Raw genomic sequence first — 25,254 nt, 5'->3', positions numbered from 1 at the left:
AAGTCACCCTAAAGCTGTAAAAACTTTTCTAACACATCACAGAGGACAGAAGTGAGCAGTGGGAGAAAAACTAATGTGTCTGGTACCACAGCCAACCTGTTAATCCAATATACCAAGGTTAAGCTTGGCCAGAAGGTGCTTAAGCTACTATTTATCTCGGAAATAGGAAGAAATTCCGTTTTCAAAGCAGAAGGCTTCCTAATAACAAATTGATATCTTACCTCTCTTGGCTGGCTAGCAATGGCAATGGTACCATCTGTGTTGTATTTGATAGGTGCACCCCCTTCCTGCACCAGTGTCCCATAGCCAGTACTGGTGTAAAATGCTGGGATTCCTGCTCCTCCTGCTCTAATACGTTCAGCGAGCGTACCCTATGGGAAAACACATTTAAGAACTAGTCATTTGGGAACAAGAAATCCAACTTTGATGAATGGCTTGCATTAACTTTTTTTTATATCATGTCATTTGGAGATTTTCCTCTGAACTCAGCAGACCATCTATTTCTTCCTTCCATTTTAGCTCTCCTTTGAGGAACTGGCAACAAATGCTTCAAATATGGCCACAAATTGCTCAAGAGCACATCGTCACACAACTCAGTCAACTCACAAGCCCCAAGCACTTTGCTGTGCCTCGTTTCCTTCAGCTTGTTTCCCAACACATTACACTGAGCAGAGTATAGAGTTCTTTTCCTCTTTCCCACCTGGCTACATATACTAGAAGGTTTTTGTTTATAAGTCCTACATATTTATGTTTCATTCTCCATCTTAAGAAAAACTTCATACCTCACTCCAAGTTGAAAGAGTCACACATAGCAGATCAAAAAAGGGAGTCCAGTGATCTGTGTTGCCCATGTGAAGAATACCAAAAAGCTGACAGAACAGCATTTCTACTCTATTTGACCACCCTATCTGCACTTTGCTCTTTGTCCAAGTGTACCATGGATATTAACAGCCCAAATTCCTCATCAGCCTTAATTATGGAATTATGGCCAAAGACATGTCTGCCTGCTTTTCATTAGTGTTCTTTCCCAAATTTTTTATATTTTTCTGGATTCAAAGCAAGACAAGACTGTCATGATCAATTATCTAGCTTGACAACCTCCAAAATATAGGTTGCATTTTCCCCAGTTAAACTGCAAGAAACACAATGACTTCTGGTAGGTTTACAAAATGACGGCAAGAGGCAGATGCAAACCATGCCAAAGTACTGTGTTCCAAACAGGCTTAGCATTTCAAGATCTCACCATGACCTCTTCGTTACTGTGTAACAAGCACACAGCAGTCCCCCATTTTGCCTAAAGTCACATTAAATTTGAAGAGCATTTTCCAAAAGGCTATTTTATCTTGACATAAAAATTTCAAATCCTTACATCCCCTAGCAAGTCACTAATGCACATTACTGTTTATCACTGCATGCTGTAGACCCAGTATTTTCACGCTGGATCTACACAGATTGCCTGTGCAGTCCACAAAGCCAATTGCGTGTCTAAAGAGCTCAAGATCTTCAAGATGAAAGCACTGAACATTACATAAGAAGGAGGAAAAAACAAACTTTGATGAGATAGAAAGATGAGATTTGTGCCTTTTGAAACATGACAAGTGACAAATGCCTGGGTTTTTGCCTGTCAGCTGACTGGGTATAAAATGAGCTGTCTCACAATGAACTGAAATCATCTAATTTGATTCCTACCACTAGATGGCAGACACTGCACACGCAACATCCCCAAAACCACGTACGAGCGGTGCGAATTCAACAACTCCCTGACTTTTTTCCCTTTACATAGGCCACAGTAGTGAGCATACTTCGCCTGTTTTTCTACAATTTGGGAGGAATTACCAAAAATCAAGCATTGTAAAATAAAATATACATACATACATATATATATACACATATATATATATACACATATGTACATACATACATATATATACACATATATATATATACATATATATATATATATAAAAATATACTTCAAATTAATATAATGTAACAAGCCATAGAAGGAATCCACACAATATGACCAGTCAGTTCTTAACACAGCAGTTGTAGCATACAGCCCATGATCCTAAGATGGCAAGTGCCATCTGTCTTTATTGCACATCTGCACAAAGGCAAAATACCTGGATTGCAAAATGATTTTATAAAAGCACCTAAGCTTTATCCTACTCAGCATTTTAGATGAAAAGAAATCACCAGTCTCCTAGAGACACTCCTTACCTGAGGTGTAAGCTCAACTTCAAGCTCACCAGATAAATACTGGCGTTCAAATTCAGCATTCTCTCCAACATATGATGACACCATGCGTTTTATCTGCTTAGTCTGAAGCAGAAGACCAAGTCCAAAATTGTCAACACTGTGTGGAAAAAGCCAGACAATACTCAGCATTTGTAACAGAGTTTTGCTGCACTCAAAGCATTTCATAAACTTTAACGACTTAACAAGATAGGACGAAGTTATCTCCACCCACTTTAGACATAAGGAATTGGAGACAAAAATTAAATTCCAGCTTTTAGGATGGAGAACATCAAAGTTTAGGAGTCCAGTGCTCAGACTTCACTTCTTCCAAGGCACCGAACACATCCAGAAATTAATTTTAAAGACATTTCACATGTAATAGCTACAAATACCAGCTTAACAAGTGGTGTTATTTTAAATATCTGCTCCTTTAAAAAGCCTTACTAATTAATAAAAAGCCACACATAGCACAACCTGCCTTTGAGTGAACAAGGACTTCTTGGTTTAAATTCTTGCTCCCCAGCAAAAAAGGCAAGTGATTGCTTAGCAGCTCAAGGAGAAAGGTACATTTACATTGATAGTGCTGGTTTCTATACAAGGTAAGAGAATATTGGTATTTAATTTTTCTTATTACAATAGATAATTCATTTTCTTACTAAGAAATTGCCTAATCCAGCAAAAGACACTAACACTGCAGTCAAGATTTTCTTGTCTGTGTCATATCAGCTTAAACTGAATGGTGTCGCCAGCTTAAATTGAATGCCAAAGCTAACATTCAACATTTTTCTTGTGCCAGTGCTTCTAAATTCTGATATCCTAAAGACATTGCTCTCTATTAGTCTTTAGCATTTTTGTGATGTTTGTCACCCTATATTGTGTATTGATGGGAAAAGAACATATTTCAAGAGTTACTGTAAGAAAAAGGCTCTGTAAAAAAAGCCTTTTTAAATTGAAAAAACAAGGTTAAAATATAAAAATGGAAATAAACAGAGATGGTACTACAAAGGCATGTTTCTTTCACATTTCCAACATACTATGCAGGATATTAGCAGACTGGTACATGTGTGCGAAACTCCTCTACGTTTATGTTGGTTTCCACAACATGTGAGTGGCGAATTCAGACCTTCCACTCCTACTATGGGAAAGATACATGATGCAGAAGTACCTCACAAAAAGTGATGGTATCTGGCACTAGTTGCCTCAATTCAGTATGACTTAATTATCCACACGAAGGCTGGAGATTTCAGGGTAAGAAATACTGGAAAATATTAAAAGAATCCTTTAAGAAATCAAACCCAGTATCCAGCACACTGCAATTAACGTGCACATGTGCTTACAATACATGCATGCTCTCAAAAACACTATTCCTGAAGAACGGCTCCAAAAAGGTTGTCTGTCTGTCAATTGCATTAATGAAATATATCCCTTTCCCATACAAATCTCATCCTTTTGCTGTTCTTACACCACCATGTCTACAATACTGCGTCCTTCTCCAGGTACTGTCAGAAATTAACTGTCTTTCCAGTAATGATCAGATGGAAAAAATAACACATCAGACTGCTTTCCATCTATTCTCGCTCCTTATACCTTACCCAAGTTATCAGTAAGTATATCCCCTAACATATAAGAACTGTAATACAAATCTATACTTCACAAAAGAAAGGGATGGCAACAGAGGGGCAACAGCAGATTTGTAATGGTTAAAGAAATTTCTGCCTCATCTCACTAAGATCTACAATCCTTTCTCCTAGTCTCAGAAGCAGCTACTGGAGCACATTGTCCTTAATAGCATTTTGCATATCGTCCTCCACAACCCCATACAGATACACTTGATCCCCTCATCTACTACAGGCAGGTATCTTCTCTCAAACAAAACTTAGTTACAAAGTTACTTATACAAATTAAATATAAAATTGCATAAAAGTTATTCTCTGTCACACGCATCCCAAGTTGTTCTTCACTTCTGGAGTCACTCTTTCTCCTCTCCTCAAAGGCAGTCAATTTGTTCAAAACTAAAATTGCAGTGAGGATCAGTCACCGAGCACATACAACCTTATTTCCCTAGCACAATGAGAAGAGGAATTTTACCTTCAGCTATTCATACACCAAGAGGGTCTACCTGCCTGATAACACAAAATTATTTCAATTCCTGTGTGCATTTCATCTTCAGAACAGCACCACAAAATCCAACTGCTATTACTCATCTTATATGTTTATTTTAGATGCAAATTTCTTAAAAGAAATACAGTGCTATCCATCCTTTTTAAGGATGCAATCTGCATTCAGGTTTCCAGTTAAAATAACCCCTTTGCTTTCCATGCACATCAGTTTTCCTTCCAGCTCCTTCCAAAAACTCATTTTGAGCACTTCAGCCTATTTTACATTTCCTATTTTTTTCTAATATTTGAGTTTCCTAAGAAATCAACATTTCAGACAGCAGTGAAAACGCTGTTCTTTCTCCTATACTCCCTACCGTTTGCTCTTTACTTGATATCTCTATCCCAGAATAAAAATGAAAAACAATTTCTGGTTTAGGGAAATTTCTTTCAATGTAATATTTTTTGATGGCGATTCTTAGTTGTTCTCCCTCTCCATATTTTGCTGCTTTCTTGGCTGTGGTGTTTTAGCACAAAAGTTTCTTCAAACTTTTCAACTTAAATTATGTTTATGCTGAAAATGTTACCCCTAAAATACCTGTCTTGCAGGCAATGCCCTTTCTATCAAACTAACCATAAAAAGAAAAAAAGATCTTTTACTGAGTGCATGGAAAGAATACATCCTGTATATCTATTTTAAAAGCTGGACTCAGTCCTTTAAAGATTTAAACAAAGGTGAGTACACTAAAAATGGATTGCCCTAGATAGGAAGGAAAAAGGCATGGTGGAAGTTGATATAGTTGTTATGTGTGCTGTGAGAAAAGCAAATGTACCCATTAGTGCTAGACAGAGAATGCGTTCTTTTGCCCTCAAAATTGCTAGGATATCTAGAAGTTTCCCCATTCTGTATCAAGATGAAATCTGATTCAACAGATTACAACAGAAATCTGATACAACAGATTTACCTACAACAGATAGGTAAAGACATCTAACCTTGCACTCATCAAGAACGTAGGTGACCTAAGTTCCCCATTCTACTGAAGTGGACAAGAAATATTAAGGTCTGGTTGTTTAGCAACACATTCCTTCCTATTGTTTTGTTCCTCTCAGACCTACAAAACCTTCCTGTCAAAAACTATTGTCTGTCTTCTCTAATTAAAAAAATAGGTAAAGACAGCTCCCAGCAAGATCTAGCTCGCATGTGTCAAGTATACTGGAAGTAGTCAAAGGCAACATGTCAATGTTGAGCTCCAGGTAAATGCTAATTTGCAGCTCTCAGACCTTTCTCTTCAGTGACTCAAGCAAAACACATTCTACAGCATCACAAGGAAAAAGAGATTACCTAAGTTTCCAAGCCGATAAACGCTTCACACATCAACAAGCCCTACACAGCCTGATAAAGTAAGGAATAGAAATTTGCATTCTTAAGCAGAAAGAGGAGACTTGGAATGCCTACTGCTCTGGCAAGAGACCTAAGATGGCTTTGGGGATTTTTTTTTTTTTTTTTTTTTTTTTTTTTGAGTAAAAGGAGATAATTATACTCTCCTCTCTCTGCCTTTGTAAAGACATTTATAGGTGCCTAAGAAAAGTGGGGGTGCTCTGGACAGATTGGCTGCCCTTACTGGGAATACTGGAAACTGAGGGTGAGCAGCATCAAACAGCAAGAGGGCTTCATCCTACGTCTCTCAGAGAAGCCTTCCTCTATACTTGATGTTCAAACATTCTCCAGGACCTGCACTGCATATTCCTGGAAGATCCAACCAAGAATAGAAGTCACTGGTTCTGAAAGATTGACATGAATATGCGAGTTTTGGAGAATTAAAACATGTTGACCAAAGAGGAGCTAACACGAATCCCAACCTGACCTTTCTATCATAATTTGGGGACTGGAAGGATGGGAGGGTAACTGAAGATGGACTGAGAAACGTGTAGTAAGAATTCTGGGGCAAGCCCTCACCTCAGGCAGAAACTAGAGTTTCCTGCAACTTGCTATTGCTGCAAAAAAAAAAGAGTATATTTATGGTTGGTCCTGCTCCTGAAGAATGCCCTACATAAAGACACTAGTCAGCTTCTGTAGACATGAGCAGTCACCCTAGGCATTCGGCATGTCCGAGTGTTGCACAACTATGCACGAAACTTGATAATATATGGACCTGTTCCAGAGCTAGAAATTTTCCTGGCAAGAGGCTAGCAGTGGGAAAGGGAAACAATTTCCTCTGTCGTTCTCCACTTAAAAGAGGCTTCATCTTGTCTGTTTTACTTTGTAACATCAGCTTTTCAGTCTTCAAAAGGATCTGCTCCAAGTTACATGTAATTACATCTCCTGGTAGGTCCACACTTCCTAGGTAAGTCCAGATATGCTCGCCAACTAAAAGGAATGCATCAATCACTACCTGTTTGACATCTCTTGGTAACACAGCCTTAAGCTTTTAGGCTCACAGAGGTGCCTGACTACAGCATGAAACTACCAACATGAAATAAGGTATGTGGCTGAGGGCACCAACCCTGTTCTTAGTGGTGCATATTCATAGGTCCACACAAATAATCATGAAGTATAATCCTGGCTGCACCAAAAAGTGATCCTTTATAGCCTTTGTCCATAAAATGAGTAGATGCCTACTAGATTTGCCAGAAAACACCAACAAAATTGCGGGGACACCAAGGGCAAAATAAATGTGGACAATCAACCACATAACGCTTCTTGATGACTCATCTTCCCCAGTCTTCTAGCTGGCACTTAACAGTGAGACTATGTCCCATGACAATCCCCAGTGCATTACACTGGAAGATTACTACAGTGCTGATGATATTCTGTTTCTCCTTTTCTGTCCTAGGGTACACAAAAATAGGGCAATACAAGGAATGGGAGTCAACTAGCAGGAAGAGGAAAACAGACTCAGCTCATAGGAAGGCAAATTAGACAGAGGCACGTTTATTTGCCCTATTGATTCCTGAGACATTGTCTTCAGCCACCTTTTTTCTTTCTTTTTTTTTTTCCCTAGGACATTTTCCCATTTGTCCTAAGGGGAACCACTTAATGGAAAGCAGAAAAGAGAGGTAGAAGCTCTCTGAGGGAAGGTGACTGAGAAAAGAGAGAGAAGTATGGGTTCTGCTATATGCTAAGGCAGTCCTCGTCAGGAGAAGGAAGAGGTAGGACAGAAATCAGGGCAGTGGGTCACAGCTCCCAGAAACCACAGAAACCGTCTCACCACCTTTTCAGCCCATGACAAAGGTCAAAAGAAACACTGCACTGCATCTCTGCCAGCCCAGCAGCCTGGGACTTCTTCCACTTTGAGGGGAGAAAGAAGAAAGAAGTAAGGGAGCCCACAGTTGCTGGGAATCACAAAGCCCTGCATCCAAGTTGGCGTGACTGAACCTTCTGTCCTTCTGCTCCTTCTCTGCAGTGTTTGCACTGCACTCTTCTCCCTCCACTACTAAAGCCTTCTTAGGGAAATTCTGTCCTCTCTGCTCTGATAACTTCAGCTCCGCCCCAGCCTGACAGCAAAACAGCAGTACTCTTCCTCCACCATCCTCCTCCAAAAACAATGCTCCAGTTCTGTAAGAATGATGGGTGCAGGCACATAGGCCAAGTCCACCAAAAGGCTGCAAAGGCAGGTAATTTTTTGAGAGAACAAGTACTGTATACCACATGGTTATGCCAGCAGCAAGGTCTCCTCTTTCCACATGCCTTTCTTCCGTGAAATGCAAATGTGTTTTTATTACAACAAATGAAACAACTCTATTCAGAACTTTTAAAATTTACAATATTTTTCTTTCACAGTGAAGTTGTATGGTACAGAAGTCTGATAAATAATTGAACGTCATCATGAATGCGTCATACTTCAAAAGTCTTCTGGCTGAAAGCTAAGTTTAACTTTTATTGTTACTTTTCTAAGACATTGACCCAGTTTTATATCTATTTTGTCGTCGTTTGTTATCACAACCAGAAAGTCATCTGCACAGCTGATTTCTCAATAGTTCCATGTAGTGCAAAGTTTAGTACAATTCACCCTGCCAAAATCCTCAATAACTCCACACTAAAATTAGCAAGATGACCTGGTCAGATTTTCAGGGATTTGTAGTTCACACAGTGTCAACAATTTAACGACTGTAATAAGGCATCTGATTAGATTCTTTACAAAAAATGGAAATGATTAAAAAAAAGTAAAATGCTTCAAATACTCAACTTAAAACTGAAAATATATTATATACCTTCCCTCATCATTTTGACAACTTGCCATGCGCAGGATTTTACCTAACTTCACTCTTATCTCTCCACCAAGACAGATAAAAGTCATTGGTGACCTTGTATTTCACTTCTGAAAGTATATTTAATTTGGGATGTTTAAAGAACTTGTTATGCATATATAAAAAATGACACACACAATGTAAGATTCTCTGACTATTCCCTTGATCATATCTTTTTGTGTACATATAAGCTTCATATCAGTCCCTCACAGACTTTTTCAGTTACATTTCGGCTCTCTGAATCAAGGGATTGTCAAATTCATGCCATTAAAATCACCTGACACCTTACACTACATGAAAAGACTTCTCAACTTTCTGTGAATTTGGAGTGCAACTTCCACCTGACAGTATTCTTTATATTTTTAATGTATTTTAATATCTATAAGCAATATATATAAAAGTAGAAATATATATAAGTACATATTTATATATATATATATGTAATAATAAAGATGGAATTAAGCCACAGGACTTACATATGCAAGAACAAAACAGGAGTCTATGACAAAGATGGCAGACACTTTGTTTTTAACAGAAACATACAATTGAAAGCGATGACTGAAAGATGAAATAACCTTAAGCTTTAACAAACATAACATTCACCAATCCTGCCTAAAATTCAAAATATTTAATTGCTAAGAACATAAAAATACATTTTGAGCTTTAGAATGAGGTGCAGTAAGATTACCATTGCATCTGATGCCATGGAGTAGTGCCTTATCTGGAGATTTGGCAACTGCAAATAGCCCTTTAGGAAAAGGGTATTATGTTCAACAGAACTAAGTAACAGGGCACCCAGGCATCATGACCAACATTGAAATGTTTATCTCAAAGCTATTTTCTCCTTAGTAATACATAACATTGCAACACAAAAAGGACTTCTTCAAAAAAAGCACAGAGATCAAAGGTTCAAAAAGCTAGTAATGCCTTTTAAGCAAGCAGACAGTCTGAATCTGTGATAATCTGACAGCATGCTGTCAATCTCCTTTTAGATGATCACCCAGGTGATTAGTAATTAAGACATTAACTATGACTTCTCTATTTTTACTGTAAGTGAAATGCTACTGTTCGACACTATAGCATTCAAAAAGACTGCATGTTTAAGTCTCAAAAGCAGACAAAGCCCAGAGGGAAGTGGCTCATTTGATACAACAGTCAGACCACAGGTGCAGCTGCTACACGTAACAGACTTCATTTTTACCAAGTACAAATTCAGCCTGTTGAGGTGGTAGAGACAGAAGTGTTGATCTCAGAATATCATTATAGCAAAAATTATTTATCCATTTCATTAAGCAAAATTCATTAAAATAATAATTTGGTGCCAATTTCTTAAACTTTCATTTTAAATATTTGGCTACGTTGACAAGAACACAGCTTTTCTTGCAATACAGATCCTGAAACAAGAAGTGTGACAGCCTGCATTAGGAAAGTCTTAGCATAAGCTGACCTGAAACATCCAAGTTCACTGTAACTTGAAATCATTATGCAACAATGCAAAGTCACAAGCAGATGAAAAAACAGCCATATGCAAGATATACTAACCACAACTATGTCAGGAATTTACAGAATCAAGTTTTAAAATAAGGACCTACTGGCCTATGTGGAGTGAACCAAATTTAAACAATAATGCAGCAAAAAAATAACAACAAGGATTTTAGTAGCTTAATGAGACAGAATCCTCTAAATTTAAAGGGCTTATCATAACATAGTGTAAAGGAAGTATTTAATACATGAATAACACTGGCAAAACAAGTTATAAGGGAACTCATGAGGGGTTGTATTTTAGAAGCACACCGACCCACCATGGCATCTTTCACTATCTCCCTGGTTCACAAGCTCCAGTTTCCCCTGAAGCAACTTGTGTAAATACCAGAGATACAGGATATTTGTACTGCTTCCCTTTCAAACACCTTGCCTTGTTTGGCTTGGCAAAAGAGTAACCACTCTTAAAGGTGCTATTTCACTAGCTAGCACACAGTGTTTGCACTAGCATAATGCACAGCAACAGACAGTAAGTTTCACAGTATCATGTTTCTAAACTGAGGTGCCTAAGACCACCCTATACACTGCTTTACAATCTGTCCTTGGCAAGCCTTTCAAAGCCCAAAACAAGGCATTTACCTGCCAGCAACTACGTGATTTGAACAAGAATTTGCAGGAGGAATCTCCTCCCTTTTTCACTGCAGCACAGAACAGTAGGTGTGAACTTGGGAACATCCTACTCCTTTGAAGTAGAACACTGCCAAGCACTTCTAGGCTTTGCTGAGCCTTCTTTCCAGCTAAAACTGTTGGTAAGAGTGCTTCGGAACTTCCTAATTACTGCTTTCCCCTAGATGTAACTGAAGCACTGTCTCCACTGCTTCTATTTCACTTATAAACAGATAGCTCTGTGAGACATTTTGTTGTTCATGCATACTGAAAGACCCGTGACTTAATCCTTGTAGCTGCACTGTTCTCCAGAATAGGCTGTCTACGTACTTGGCTCCTTCCCTGCTCCAATTGCCTGCTAACCCCACCACAGGGTGAGAAACCCTAACCACAACCAATTACCTCCTGTTTGCTGAAGAGCTGGAGAAAACATCTGCAGTCAGGAAGATGAAATACAGCAGGGCGTCAACTGCAGCACAACAGTGCCAACGCAAAACACACTGAATTCTGAGGCACCTTAGAAAAGCGGCAAATTACTCATCCCACAAAGTACCTGACATCTCAAAATTACAGGAACAACTCACCCTTTGAATACTATTGCTGCAGGGTATATGGTTGCTGTGCTATTTCAGTTTTAAAACCCATTTATTAGTATTGAAATACTTGATAATAGCACTATACTTTTTGACAGAGTATTAGAAGATGCTTAATGGTATCAATCACTGTGACGACGACTCTGGCTTTATTAATGACATCTGTGCTTTAACCTGGTTCCCAAACCATACCAAAGTATAGTAGGCTAAGTTCCATTTAACAGTAATACAATAAATAAAAGCAATAAATGTGACTGTGTTTTATTATTAATTTAATTTCAAAATAAATGATACTGTTCAACATGAGAGGAAAACCAGGATTTTTACAAACTAGACTTTATGAAAAGCCTAGATGTCCTCAGGCATTTTCAAATCATTACAGTGTTCTGTGAGGAGCTTACCAGACTTCCCTGAATGTTCATGGAAAACCAGTTTCAAGAAAAGTAGAATTAAACTTTTCTTTCCCACCAGCAATCAAACATTTTACAGTAATCAGCCCCAAAGCCCAAAGAATTTTCAGGAAACGTAGCATTATTTCAAGCAAAATTAATTCTAAACTATAACACCAAGAACAATGTGTGGAAGACAATACAAAATGTCGTCTTCTCCGTTCTATTCCACAATGCTTCTCTTTTCACTTTTCCTCACATTCAAACCCCCACCTTCCTCCCAGGAGCATCTGAGCAATCACTCTACCTAGAAACGTGTGTGTCATTCAAAAATAAGAGTATAAGGAAAGTGAATGATCTCTAAGTGATAGATCTTTTCACTCAAAATGTTTTTGTCTCTTTCTCTCTCCTTTGCACTATCCAGCAGAAATTGTTTCCCACAAGAGTCTAAGGAGCTTGAGTTTGACTGCGGATGTGCCAAATACCAATACAAATCATATCTGTTATCCAATGAATGTGCAATGGCAAGCATGAAGCACTGAAAAAAATTAAGATCAACATACTGTGAACTTCAGCCTCAGAAGCCTGGAATAGATAGATAGATAGATAGATAGATAGATAGATATAACTAAATCTGGGCTTTTTTAATGGTATTCTGGTTTTACCATACATTAAATACAGTCAAGTCAAAAACAAAACAGACTGGGCTGCAAATCTATGGACAAAGTATCTGGGAGATGCAATGATACAGCTGAAAATAGCACAAAGCATTATTAGATAAATTCCACTTAATTCATTTATTTGGCAAGGCTGAAGGAATTGAAGGAGGAAGGTTTGTTCTTCATACAGAATGAAAATAGATGTCAAAGTTCTTTATGCTCACACAACATTTCTCACATAAACTTGGCTCTCTTATTCTAATGTAGGTACAAAAGAAAACAGTTTCCCAGTGTTTCTCCCTACAGGTCTTGTTCTGCAGCTGGATAAAGGCTGAGCTTCTACAGAATAGATAGATGGGAGACTTCCAGCCCAAGCAAAGGGCTCATAATTGCAAGCATTAATGAAGTTCCATGAAAACAACACAAAATTCTCATTATTATTTACCACAAATAGAGCATTCAAAATAAAAACATAATTCACAGAAAATGTAGTAACACAAATATTACCATTTGCTGAAAGTAAGCAATGTTATAAAAAAAACCCGAACCAAACCAAAAAAAACCCAACCCAAAACCAGAAAGAACGCTCACAAATTGTCTTCCTTACCAGTTCACCTAGCTGTGAAAATATTCTCATTTCACAGGAGAATAGAGTTTAGGATGAGCTCCATAATAAAAAAAAATTTGCTGAAGAAAGTCAATGCCACTATTAGTCTTCCAATACTCTTTAAACCTTCAATGAACTACATTACACTGGAATTATTATCTTGCTGAAGGTGGCATTTAATGGCATAAGCCATTGAACCAAGGTTAGGGCCACCTGTACATGCTAGTCATTCATTGCAAGGAACAGAATATCAGTCTTTTTGGCCAGGCTGATTTCAAATACAAGTCATTACATTCTGCATATCAGTATTTTTATTTAATTTCATTTCTATTCCATCAATGTACTTCAACAGAAGTGGCTGTAGTTATTTCTCTACATGAAGATCATTAGATATTGTGGAGTCTACTACAATAACCAGCTTGTGTAAAAATCAGCCCTAATGAGAAGCCGTGAAATTACATGTAAAATAATTATTCTCACTGTCAACACCACATGAGTTTCTTAATGAGCAAACATTTAAAAAATAAATCAAAAATTCCAAGACCCATTAAAGAGGCTTTCTATTCTTTCATCACAAATATTCTGCACTGTTGTTGTGTTGTTTGGGTTTTTTTTAAGTGACAGAATGACAGTAAGAAGGTCAGAAAGCACCAAACTTAGTTTAAAAAAAACAATAAAAATCCCTATTTAGAACTTCAGACACACAAAAAAAAAAAAAAATCACTGATACTACATTTAAAGCATTTAAGTCAGAATTTTCAGTTACAGTCAACCAGTTAAATACGTACTTAAACTTAGATAATTGCAACTGTCTACAACAGCGACAGTTGCTCCCTGACAAAGCTGAGTATACGTACAGTACTGTACTTTCAGGACTCATTCTGAAAATAACACTTCCAAACAAAGCTGTGTGGTTAATATGAAAATTCTTATGACAAAAAGTGAGACTTTTTCATACATATCAGCCTTTTCACATGAACAGAATATTTAGTCTGTACTTATTAAACCACAGACATATGAATACCTACCCTGCATTGTTACTGACTGCTGTTATTCCCTTTACACCAGTCTTCAGCAAACCCCCAATGAGGTTTTCAGGAATCCCACACAATCCAAAACCTACATAAAATAAAAGAAAATTGAGTATGTAAGAGGCGTTGGCAAGAACACAGACTAATCAGAAGTCTAAGAACATGCACTGTTTAATTAAAAATCTTTTCTGAGTAGAATAAGCTCCTAAGTTGAATAACCAACATTTCTGGAAAGAATTACCCGAGTACTGGAATCTCCCAGTCAATAGATGCTTCCCAGTTTGGATTAAAGCCATTTAACCATCAGAGGTCTGCTCACACACAAACAGCCTTTGGAGAAGGGCTCCAGGACCTCCGCTCTCCTGATGTGTGTCCTAACCACTGTACTCGTTATTCCTCCTTCTCTTTCTACCCAACTAACCTTCAGTTCTTTGTTGCACATAATGTCAAACAGGAGGATCACAGAGTTCTCTCATATAGCTTGGTCTATAATTAGGTGATAAAAATCTGGGAACCTCAATGCTCTTGGGAAGATATGTAACTGGAAGCACAGTAACCCAGATCTCCACCCAGGCTGAGGTGCCTCACAGTCCTACCTATTATGACAAAACCCAGTATGCCTAAAATGAAAGACCACGCCACATCTGAGGTGCCTAAGTCTTAGGCCAGGCTCTATCGCTACAAGTGCTACTATTTCCTTCCCAACCACTTAGCAGCCTCAGATCTTGTTTTGTTCCGATAAAACAATAGTACAATAATTCTTCCTAGATGACATTTTGCCTCATTACACATCTCCACTGAGGTTTCCCATGTTTTACAACATTACATTCATTACTTCTTCAATACTAGAAACTGCTTATAACCTACTAAATAGAGATTGCTTTTCTTTCAGTAGATTGAATAGCATGAAATTGTGGAAATCATCTAGAATATTCAAAAGCTCAAGTCACAATGAAAGTCAGCATGACAAAACTTCTTGACTGTTCTGGAAATGCTAGACATAATCATTTAGTGTAACGTAGATAAGTATTATCTTCACTTCCTACAGCCAGAAACAGGTTAGCCGATTTGTTCAAGGTCACAGAGACCCGGCGACTAGGCAGATACAGAATATAGAGAATGTTACCACAAAGATAATCGATTCATATTTTATTTCTTCACAATCTGAAATAACAATGCTAACTTGAAAAAGCCCAAGTTGATTTTATGCATTTGAACTGCCACAAGCGAAATCTAACGCTTCTCTAGTGGGGAAAAAAAACTCATGATTTTTCTGAGGCTTTTTCCCTCCCCTTAGGAACAAACTGGGATTTTCTCAGTGAAAGAGCCTGCCCCTCATTAGCAGAGTAGGAAATCACTTGCTTAAAATGCCCATACAAGCATATGGCTTCTCAAATTAGTTAAAATTAAAACAAACATTGTAAAACGGTAAAAAGTATCTCATTAATAGAACATGTGATTGCATCCATAAACAATTTAAATATTTACCACCAACAAGTATAGTTGCCCCATTGGGTATATCTTTTACAGCTTCAACAGGATCAGTATAAAATTTGGTGCTGCGATGACAGCTGGTAGAAAAATAGCATCCACAAATCTGGAAAAACATTAAAAGAAACAAGTGAATGAATAAAAAGCATTATACAGTAGCTTTACAACGATGACCATCCCCCTGGCTAGATAAGGAGGAAAATATATAAAAAAAGATATTGCTACTGTAAACACTAAACATTGCAGCGGGGGAGAGAAGGGTTCAGGTCTCCAAAACAAGGACTTTGTAGTCTCTCTATCCTCCACATCACCCATATTTTATGACATTCATATGTATTATGAAGGCTTTAGGCTTAACACGATCTGCATCAATTCAACAGCTTCCAAACAGATTTCAAATTTCTGAATTTCATCCTAAACTGCTAACAAATTGTGACTTATCGTGAAAAGATTCACAAATGCAATTCCTCAGCACAAGTTAGAGCAACACAAAGACTGCTCTAACCTATATATTGCTTCAAAGACATCCAGATACTAAACATAACCAGAAATGGCTGAAGCAGAGAGCCAATACCACCATAAAATTTGAGTGGAGGCCAAGGAACAATATGAAGAACAGCACTGTGCCGTATAGTAAGCAGGGACACCCTTCAAAGGGGTAAGCCTTTGCCCAGCTTCCTTATGCTGTCTTAGAGCTCCTTGTGTTGAAGAGCAGCCCAGAAGCAGGGAAATTCCAGCTGATGAAACAGGGAGTGCAACAGGGAAATCAATACAAGTCCCATTCCCAAAACTAGACTTCACAGTGCAAAGCCATCACACGGTAACCACCATAAGTCATCTACCATATTCTCAGGTCATGGTTACCCCTTTTTTTTTTCTCCTTCTCTAAGTATTTCCCACTAACACCGGCAAGGTGTCAGGAGCAATTGACATTTAAGTCACTACATTGACAGTCTCCATAAACTGACAGTATCTGGAAGATAAAATACAACCTACTGGTGGTTCCACTTCCAATTTGATCGTGAAGTCAGAAATTTTAAACTGGGAAGAGGGAAAACAATTACTAAATAAATAATAAACAAGCTAATCTACACACGTTTCAAAGACAATGGCCTAATTCTTCCCTAAAGAGTTGCCTTAAGATCCAGCTACAACCAGGGCAATAATTTTTGCTCAGTTTCAAGATTACACAAACTGCCTTCTTTATTAAATCAAGACTGTAAGACTTTATATCGAATATTAGGCTGCCATTCAGACAGGTTTTCTTATCTCCCTCCTAATGGAAACGCTGATAATCCTCTGGTTTCATGGGCTCAAAAAGAAAAAAATCTGTACACAGGTCACAAGGAACAGTGCCAGGTGAGAACGACTAGAAGACCCTTCCCCGCACTCAATTATACCATGACTATTTCTTGCAGAAATATTTTTTCATAATGACAGTGGGACTGCAGAGTGTCTTTTCTGGTTGCATTCGGCAGGCAAGTGACAAAATGAGTGTTAAGTGCTGGCAGCCTCAGGAGGCCCAGCACAACAGGGCTGCAAGAGCAGGCACGAGGGCCAGGGCTGGAGGGCGGCCAGGCCACTACCGTGTCCCTGTACACACACATAGGGAATAAACAGACCACCTAGTACCTTTTCTTTAAACTTCACAACTGCCTGTAACAGTGGGGAACAAATGAGCAGCATGTGCTACATACGCGTGCATTCCCACATTGGGTGTCTCTAATGAGGGTATCTGCCCCTCTACACTAAATAGGTTCTTCTCAGTCCCTTTCCCACCCACTCGGCCATTTGAGAGCAATGGGCTTTCAGGCAGCTGGGTGTCAGGGGTCACTCATGCTCCCCCGCACACTGGGGCAGCAAGCTAAGACCTCAGAAGCTGGCTGCAATTCTAGCAGCCCAGGTTTAAGAGAGAAGTAACACGGGGACAGACAAGCTCCTAGAACGATCAACAAAATCAAAATAAATTTTATAGAAGAGCAAAACACAACTTAGCAAAACAAAGACTGAAAGAGCTACGATTATTTGTCCATAAAGGCATCAAGAAGAGTAAACACGGGCATGAGAAGGAGAGTAGATGAGATGTTTAAACTAAAATAAAATAAGAAAAGCCACAGAAAGAATTCTGGCTGAAGAGACAAAAAAAATAACTTGGCTATGGTTACACGTGGGCTGGGAACCATTGGAGGAGCGAGGTTTGGCAGAAGCTTCCCCCAGGAAGAGCAGAGTGAGCGAGCAAGCGAGCCGCCCGGCTGAACTCCACACGTTTGAATGGCAACAGACGGGGCTGCCAGGGAGCTGCGCCCGCGGACCGGGGCTCTCCCCGCCCGCACCTGCACCTACCGCCAGGGCAGACCGATGTGGTGAGAGCAACACTGAAATATACAGTAACACACTGTAATTGTGCTGCGATTTAAAAGGCAGCGGAAATTTTAAAAATTAAATAAATAAAAATTAAACCTCGAAGCCAAACCTCCGGGCCGGTGCTCCAAGGTCACCGCATCCCAGCCCGCCGCCGCCGGGGCCAGGCCTGCCCCGGGGCCGCGCTCTGCCCTCCTCCCCGCCGCCCGCCTTCCGCAGCGCCCGCGGGCCTCCTCCGGGCGCAAACCGTCACGTCAATCGAAAAAACAAAACAAAGCCCATCACCTCTCCGCGGGGGCGGACAACGCCACCCTCGGGGCCGCACGGCGCCCGCCTACCCCCCGGGGGTCCGGCCGCCCGGTCCCGCCCGGCTCGCCCGCCTGCGGCAGACGTCGATCCCCGGCGGTGGCGGGTACCCTGCCAAGGTCACCGCTGCCCGGAGGGGCGCGGCCCCGGGGCAGGCCCGGCGGGCAGGGGGAGGCAGAGGGGCCGCGGGCCGCCGGCGGGGGCGGCCGCTGTAGGGGAGCGCGACCGAGCGGCCGTCCGGGGCTGCGGCGGCCCCCGCCGCATCGTCTTACCTCGGCCCCGGCGCCCCGCGGCCGCGCGGCGGGAAGCAAGATGCGGCGGCTGAGCGACGGCAGGAGGAATTTGTACGCCGCCATCTTCGCGCTGCGCGACTCTCGGAGAAGGGGAGCGGAGGGGCGGCGGGCTGGGCCGAGGCGGCGGCTGCTGCTGTCCAACGCCGAGCGAGGGAGCTGGGGCGGGCGGGACGGCGGATCCCGCGGGCGGAGGGAGGGTGGGGGGCTCGGCCCTGACGCCCACTGACGTCGGCTGCGCCCGAGGCGGGGCCGCCGCCTGCGAGGAGCCGGCAGCAGCGGCTGCCATCTCCCCTTCGGCGGCCGTGCCCCCTCGGGCGCGGCCCAGCCCGGGGCGCGGGAGAGCTGTCCAGCCGCCCCGCGGCTGCCGAGCCCAGCCACCCGGCTCGGGCGCTGTCCCACGGGGGGCCGGCGGTAGGGCCAGGCAGGGGGAGCAGCCCCCACTCCTAGAGCCTCGGGCAGACCAAGCAGCCGCCACCCAGCAGTCAGCGGTTTTGTTCGTAAAAACCCTCCGACCCACGGAAAACACAGGTGGACAAAACCATCAATGTTACAACTGCTTCAGCTGTAAAGGGTGGGGGTGTCCTGTTTTCCTTCTGATGCTCCACTGCTTCGACAGGTGGACAACTCAAATGCACCATCGCAGATGTCGCCCTTAGGAGTTAAGGTGGCTTAAATTTCTGCCCTATCACTTGGTCATCGAGGACTAACATCACAGAGTTAAAGTAAGGACAGAGGCTTTGAATGGTTAAGTTTCCAATGCATAGCCCTCAGGGTGAGCTAGGCTCCAGTAAGCACGTGGTCTCCACAGGGCATTCAGATGCTATGTTTGGGTGGGAAAATGTTACTAGAATAGATGTATACTTGTTTAAGCAGCCACATGATGTGAACTGCTGGCATTTCTGCTGCTGCTAGAAGGAGAATTCAAAGCATGTCTCTGCCATTATTTATGCTTTCTAAAAATACCCCAAATGATCAGTGCATGCCCTAACGATACACTGTGAAACAGAAGGATTCACAGAGAAATGTGAGAAGCTGCTTAGATGCAGGGAAAGATAAATGCCACTCACACACACGACAGGAGGTCAAAATTCTGGGAGGTCACGCTGCTCCTCGTCTTGTTTCCAGGCTATCTCCAACGCAGCTGCCGGCCTTACTGTAGTTAAGCCGTCGTGGTATGAACACACAGCAGGGTAATTTACAATGAGGAAGCCAAGGTTTTAAGAGCATGCTGACAGTCTCCAAAGTGTTTATGCACACCCAGGCCCTTTTATTCAGCACGCTGGTCCAGCCTTGCAGGCACTGGTCTGTGGCCCCTGCCATGCAGCTCTGTTACACTTTCAGAACATCGTGGTACCTGTAGTTACAGATCACATAACAGACAGAACTTGCAGATGCCAGTGAAGTCTAGTGGAGACACCTTTGCTGCTGGGAAGGTTTTGGTGTTTGGTTGGTTGTGTTTTTTTTCTAGATATTCACAGTATTTAGCAAGTCAGTTACCTCTGGGCCAGTTCCAGGTGTAAAAAGCTACAAATCACAAGGGCTACTTAGTGAACTGAAAAACAAAATAACAGCATAGCTTGTATTCTTCCAGGGCTAAGCATCAGCAGAAAAGTTTTACAGGACTGTATTTCTGAACCTCAGTTCTACCTAAATTTCTTATAGACATGTAAATTCCTTAAGTCATGTTTCCTTTTGTTAAAAAAAAATCCCTAAGCATTGAAAAACTTATCTAAAAGAAGTTTATTCTCTTTGACAAATATCTTCCCTTAAACCAACAGTGTGCATTCTCAAACTTATCAAAGTGTTCAGTCTTGAGTACTTGTTACATACCCAGCTAACATTTATTTTTCATGGGGTTTGGACTATTTGGGACTCCAATAGCATTCCTCCTTGCAGGCTGTAGAAAGGGGGCTAACTGCATACAGTAGGCATAGTGCATGATTATTAACACCTCCTTGGAACATATAGTATCCAAAGCAGGTAATTCTACTTATATAAATTACTGTTGCTGAACTAGGAAATTACGGGGATATAACTTTTCCTTATCCAGTGCTATGGATTAGCTAAAATCAAAATTATTTTTTAAAAAATGAGCAAAATCCACATGCTTCAGACTGCAAGCCTCTTATTTTGCCTTAGAAAAGCTCCAAAAATAACTAAATGCATAGATAAAATAATTTGTTCTGGAGTAGTTTATAAAGGATAGTAGAGCATCTACTTTGTCTTAATTTTTAAGATGTCTTAAAGCTCTTCTCACAACAAGGACTACAACTGAGCAGCCAACATTAAAAAATGATCAAGAATATTTTTAATATGATATTATTTTGTTCATAGAAGTAAATCAGGGAACAGTGGTAGCATGCAAGTCAAATACTTTTCAAGTTCAACAGCACTTATGAATGAGTAGTGGGAGAGTTTCGCCCTTGGTGCAACAAACAAGTCATCAGGTAGGCATTTTGGAGCTACCACAGGTTAATCATTACAGACACCATATAACACCAGCTTACTTATACTACTGCCAAGCATAACAAGATGTTAAATTCAGCACTCCAGAACAGTGAAATAATATTTCCCAAAGAAGAGACCAAAGAGTTAGCAGATAAGGAGTCTGTTTTTATATATTTGATGTACCTGTACAGGGGGAAGAAAAAGAACTCTGAGATGAACAACTTTTTTTCAAGACAAGTTTCTTAAAATTTGCTTATACTTGACCTAGAATTTAGATAATTAAAATTGGGCAATTCACCTTCCTTTCAGGTCGATTGGAACTTTGCAAGAAAATTCAGTTACTGAGGCGTGAAAATCACATATGGAACAACACAGAAAGGAAAGCTTATTAAACTATGCAGCAACTGGAACACAAAGAGAACATCTAAACTTACCTCAAGCAGGTTAATAGGTCCCATTTCTGAAACAAATGTTGGTGTTTAAGTTCATTTAAGCATTGATCAAAATACTAATGTGTTTTTCATATTAATCATTTAAGAGCACTTGAAACTCATCTTTGGATAAAGTGGAATGAACATGATTCCCTTGATATGGGATGGAAAGCCAAAGAAAATGGCGTGATTATTCCGTTGTATCTACATCTTCCTGCAAGAATGGAGTACTGCAGGGAAAAGAAATAAAGGAATAATATAAAACTTATTATACAGGCCTAAAGAGATTAGATGATGATAAAAATATTCCAGGTGAGAACATAAAAATAATTACAAGCTTCTGTGCAATACATTCAACAATTTTAAGATTGACTCATAGCATTTACAAAACATACATTTAACTGAGGGCCAGCTGCATCACCAAAGATTACACTAGTAAGCCATGTGAACTTAAATATTCAACTTATTAACAAGGTCCTGGTGAAAGGAAGGTCATTACAAAGAAGAATGAATATTTATATGTCTGGTGAAAACTATACATGTTAAAAATCAGCAGGGATTTGGCAAATGAAAGTTCATACATAATTAAACATAAATACCAGAGGCAAAATTAAATTGGAAAATAAACAAACAAAAAAATCCAAAAAGCCCTCTTCTAGATGGTTGTGGAAATGTAATGCAAAGGACAGAACCAGAGAGCCAAGATTTTTAAGGTAAGGAATGCTTTGCCCATTAACTCTGGCAACATTGTCTCTTCGCAGCCCTAAGCATAAGGTCAAACAAAATATCAAACTACAAAAGAATCCTGAAGCTACATAAGGAGGAAGAATCAACAACCTTTTGGCAAGGGCAATTCTTTATCCCTCAAGGATCTCTTGAGCAGACAATAGAAAGTCAACAAGTATTTTTGTTACAATGATTATCATGGTAGAATATGGGAGCTCACCTAATTAAGAAAATTTTTTAAAATGCTAATTGGATGAGGAGGTCCATACTGTGAAGGTTCATATAGTGAAAAACCATCTGGGGAGATTTTTTAAAAATTTGTTTCATACTAGTCCAGTTTCCATTATAGCAGTCTCATATTTTCGGCAAGATGCCCAACTTTCATACAAACGATACAGAAGTTTCTATATCATGTCAGATTATCATGTCATTATTACAAGCTGAGATAAGCAACTATGCAGAACTTCTTAGAAGCCATCGAACATTTCATACTTGGTCAAAACTGGGGAATTAAAGTTACCGCAGCAAGTTACTCACTTATTAACCTTGACAGCACTGTGAAACAGCCACAGAAATATCAGCAGCAGCTAAATCAACCGTTAAATAGTTATTTCAATTTGGTAGTCTTAAAAATACAAAACTTCAAACTTTCTGCCCACTATAAATGCTGCACCTCAATTCAAAACCACAGTACTTACAAGGTGTAATTATACATTACTTAAAATTAAGGTGTCATTTTTGTTTAAGTAGAACCACAAAACCTGTTACTCAGCATGATCCTTGGCACTTCTATTCGTGTTCATATACTGCATATTTAGTAACTGTCATCAACACTGTCTAAATCAGTCGAGTGTAATAACCTTCAACAGTGACAGTCAGTATGTCCACTAGTTCTGGAGAATGTGACTTACCATTCCTTTACAGCAGGAGTGAGGAAAACCCAAAATGCCTATTCATCAGATATTTGCAGACATCAGCTGTGCAAGTTCCGTGTGTTTGTGTATTTATATTTATGGAGGCTGTTTTAAATTCTTACTCAGAAAACGCTACTAATCTCTTACTCCTCATTTTTGCCAGGAATTTTTAGCTGCAAGGCTGCAAAAGTCTTTTTCTTCCCCGCTTTGGCCAAGCTGAAAGAATGGGATTATTTTACACTTCATACCAATAGTGTTGTAAAAGAGTAAAGCTAAACATAACAAAAGGGGCTAGAGAAACAATAAACTGTAAGGAGGAATTCTGAGCAGCTGCCACACTGCAAGTCAGTTCATGTTTGGCAGCACCACCGTAACAGGCTTTTCCAGATTCTGCAAGGCAACATTACATTAATAAGCTGCACAGGGTAGTTTTAAACAAACCTCATCAGCAACAGAATGTACTTTAAACTCAGAACATAGGAGGACTTTGTGAAACTACTAGTGAAATCTTTTACTTGTATTTTATACACAACTTACAAAAACAAATATAGAGCCTTAAGATGATAATGCAGAACTTTGTTTGTAGATGTTGTACACAGCAACCAGATCACACACGCGCGCACACACACACACACACTCCCCCTGTACCTCTCTGTGGCTACTGCTGTGCAGTAAGACTGCAGAATAGCCACCAGAGTTGGAAATGTAGAAAAGCAACACCTGCCTGGTCTGCAAGTTTCACCCGTAACTCTGGTTTCCTCTTTGAAACTTGGACTTTGACACCCATTTCATGGGTGTGGAGTGTAATTGGCAAGCACCATTTCTTGGCTATGAGAGTCTAGCATGCAAACTCACACATGCAATCTATGCCTTTGTAATTATTTTATCACCCACTCACTAGGGAGCCAGTTCCCTGTGTGCACTGACAAAACCAAGTGCCAATCCATTCTCCTCTGAACTGTTTTGCCTAATTCTTCTAGTCCAGCCAGCTGCTGGAGGAACAGTTGTCTGGAGTTCAGAACAGATTCCCCCCACAGTGAGTGGGTCATTAATGGCTTGGTTAATATTCTCAATGGTCCGAAACTTACACATCTGTAACAGGTCTGTGTGGTAAGGTTTTGGTAGTGGGGGGGTTACAGGGGTGGCTTCTGTACGAAGCTGCTAGAAGTTTCCCCTATGTCAGATATAGCCAATGCCAGCCGGCTCCAAGATGGACCCGCCACTGGCCAAGGCCGAGCCCATCAGCGACAGCGTTTTTCACCTCTGTGATAACGTATTTAAGAGAGTGAAAAAGTTGTTGCGCAGCTGGAATTGCTGCGAGTGAGAGGAGTGAGAATATGTGAGAGAAACATCCTGCAGACACCAAGGTCAGTGAAGAAGGAGGGGGAGGAGACACTCCAGGCGCCGGAGCAGCGATTCCCCTGCGGCCTGTGGTGAAGACCATGGTGAGGCAGGCTGTCCCCCTGCAGCCCATGGGCGGTGGAGCAGATGACTGCCTACACCCCGTGGAGGGCCCCCACGCCGGAGTAGGTGGATACCTGAAGGAAGCTGTGACCCTGTGGGAAGGCTGCACCAGAGCAGGCTCCTGGCAGGACCTGTGGCCTGTGGAGAGAGAGAAGCCCACGCTGGAGCAGGTTTGCTGCTGGTGACCCCGTGGGGGGACCTACACTGGAGCAGTCGGTTCCTGAAGGACTGCACCCCATGGAGGAGACCCAAGTTGGAGCAGTTCACGAAGGACCGAACCCGTGGGAAGACTCACGTTGGAGAAGTCATGGAGGACTTTCTCCTGTGAGGGGGACCCCACATTGGAGCAGGGGAAACGTGTGAGAAATCCTCCCCCTGAGGAGGAAGAAGCGGCAGAAAACAACAGTGTGATGAACTGACCCCAACCCCCATTCCCTGTTTTCCCCCTGTGCCGCTGGGGGGGAGGAGGGAGGAAAATCGGGATCAAAGTTACGCCCGGGAAAGGAGGGAGGGGTGGGGGGAAAGTGTTTTAAGATTTGGTTTTATTTCTCATTACTCCTCTCTGAGTTAATTGGTAATAAATCACATTTCCTTTCAGTTGAGTCTGTTTTGCCCGTGACGGTAAATGCTGAGTGATTTCCCTGTCCTTATCTCAACCCCACAAACCTGTTGTTATTTTTTTTCTCTCCTTTCTCCTGTCCAGTTAAGGAGGGGGAGTGATAGAGTGGCTTTGGTGGGCACCCGGCATTTTGGCCAGGGTCAACCCACCACAACATCTAACAGGAAAAGTCCTGTGACTTCGTTTCTCAGT

General features: G+C 40.9%; 1 protein-coding gene across 1 annotated transcript in view; it reads right to left on the bottom strand.

The window, feature by feature from the left end:
* Nucleotides 1-18,523, bottom strand: part of OXCT1 (3-oxoacid CoA-transferase 1) — an 84,636-nt gene extending 66,113 nt beyond the window's left edge. The window contains exons 1-5 of the mRNA XM_086479437.1: nt 18,440-18,523; nt 15,498-15,606; nt 14,007-14,097; nt 2,221-2,356; nt 222-371 (exon numbers count right to left, since the gene is read on the bottom strand). Of these exons, the coding sequence (XP_086335563.1) occupies nt 222-371; nt 2,221-2,356; nt 14,007-14,097; nt 15,498-15,606; nt 18,440-18,523 (570 nt within the window). The remainder of the gene's footprint in view (nt 1-221; nt 372-2,220; nt 2,357-14,006; nt 14,098-15,497; nt 15,607-18,439) is intronic.
* Nucleotides 18,524-25,254: the final 6,731 nt, after the last annotated feature.

Source organism: Leptosomus discolor, chromosome Z (genome assembly GCF_034619465.1).
Source record: "Leptosomus discolor isolate bLepDis1 chromosome Z, bLepDis1.hap2, whole genome shotgun sequence".
NCBI lineage: Eukaryota > Metazoa > Chordata > Aves > Leptosomiformes > Leptosomidae > Leptosomus > Leptosomus discolor.
The sequence above is the reverse complement of the archived record's forward strand: the minus strand, read 5'-3'. Positions and strand labels throughout refer to the sequence as shown.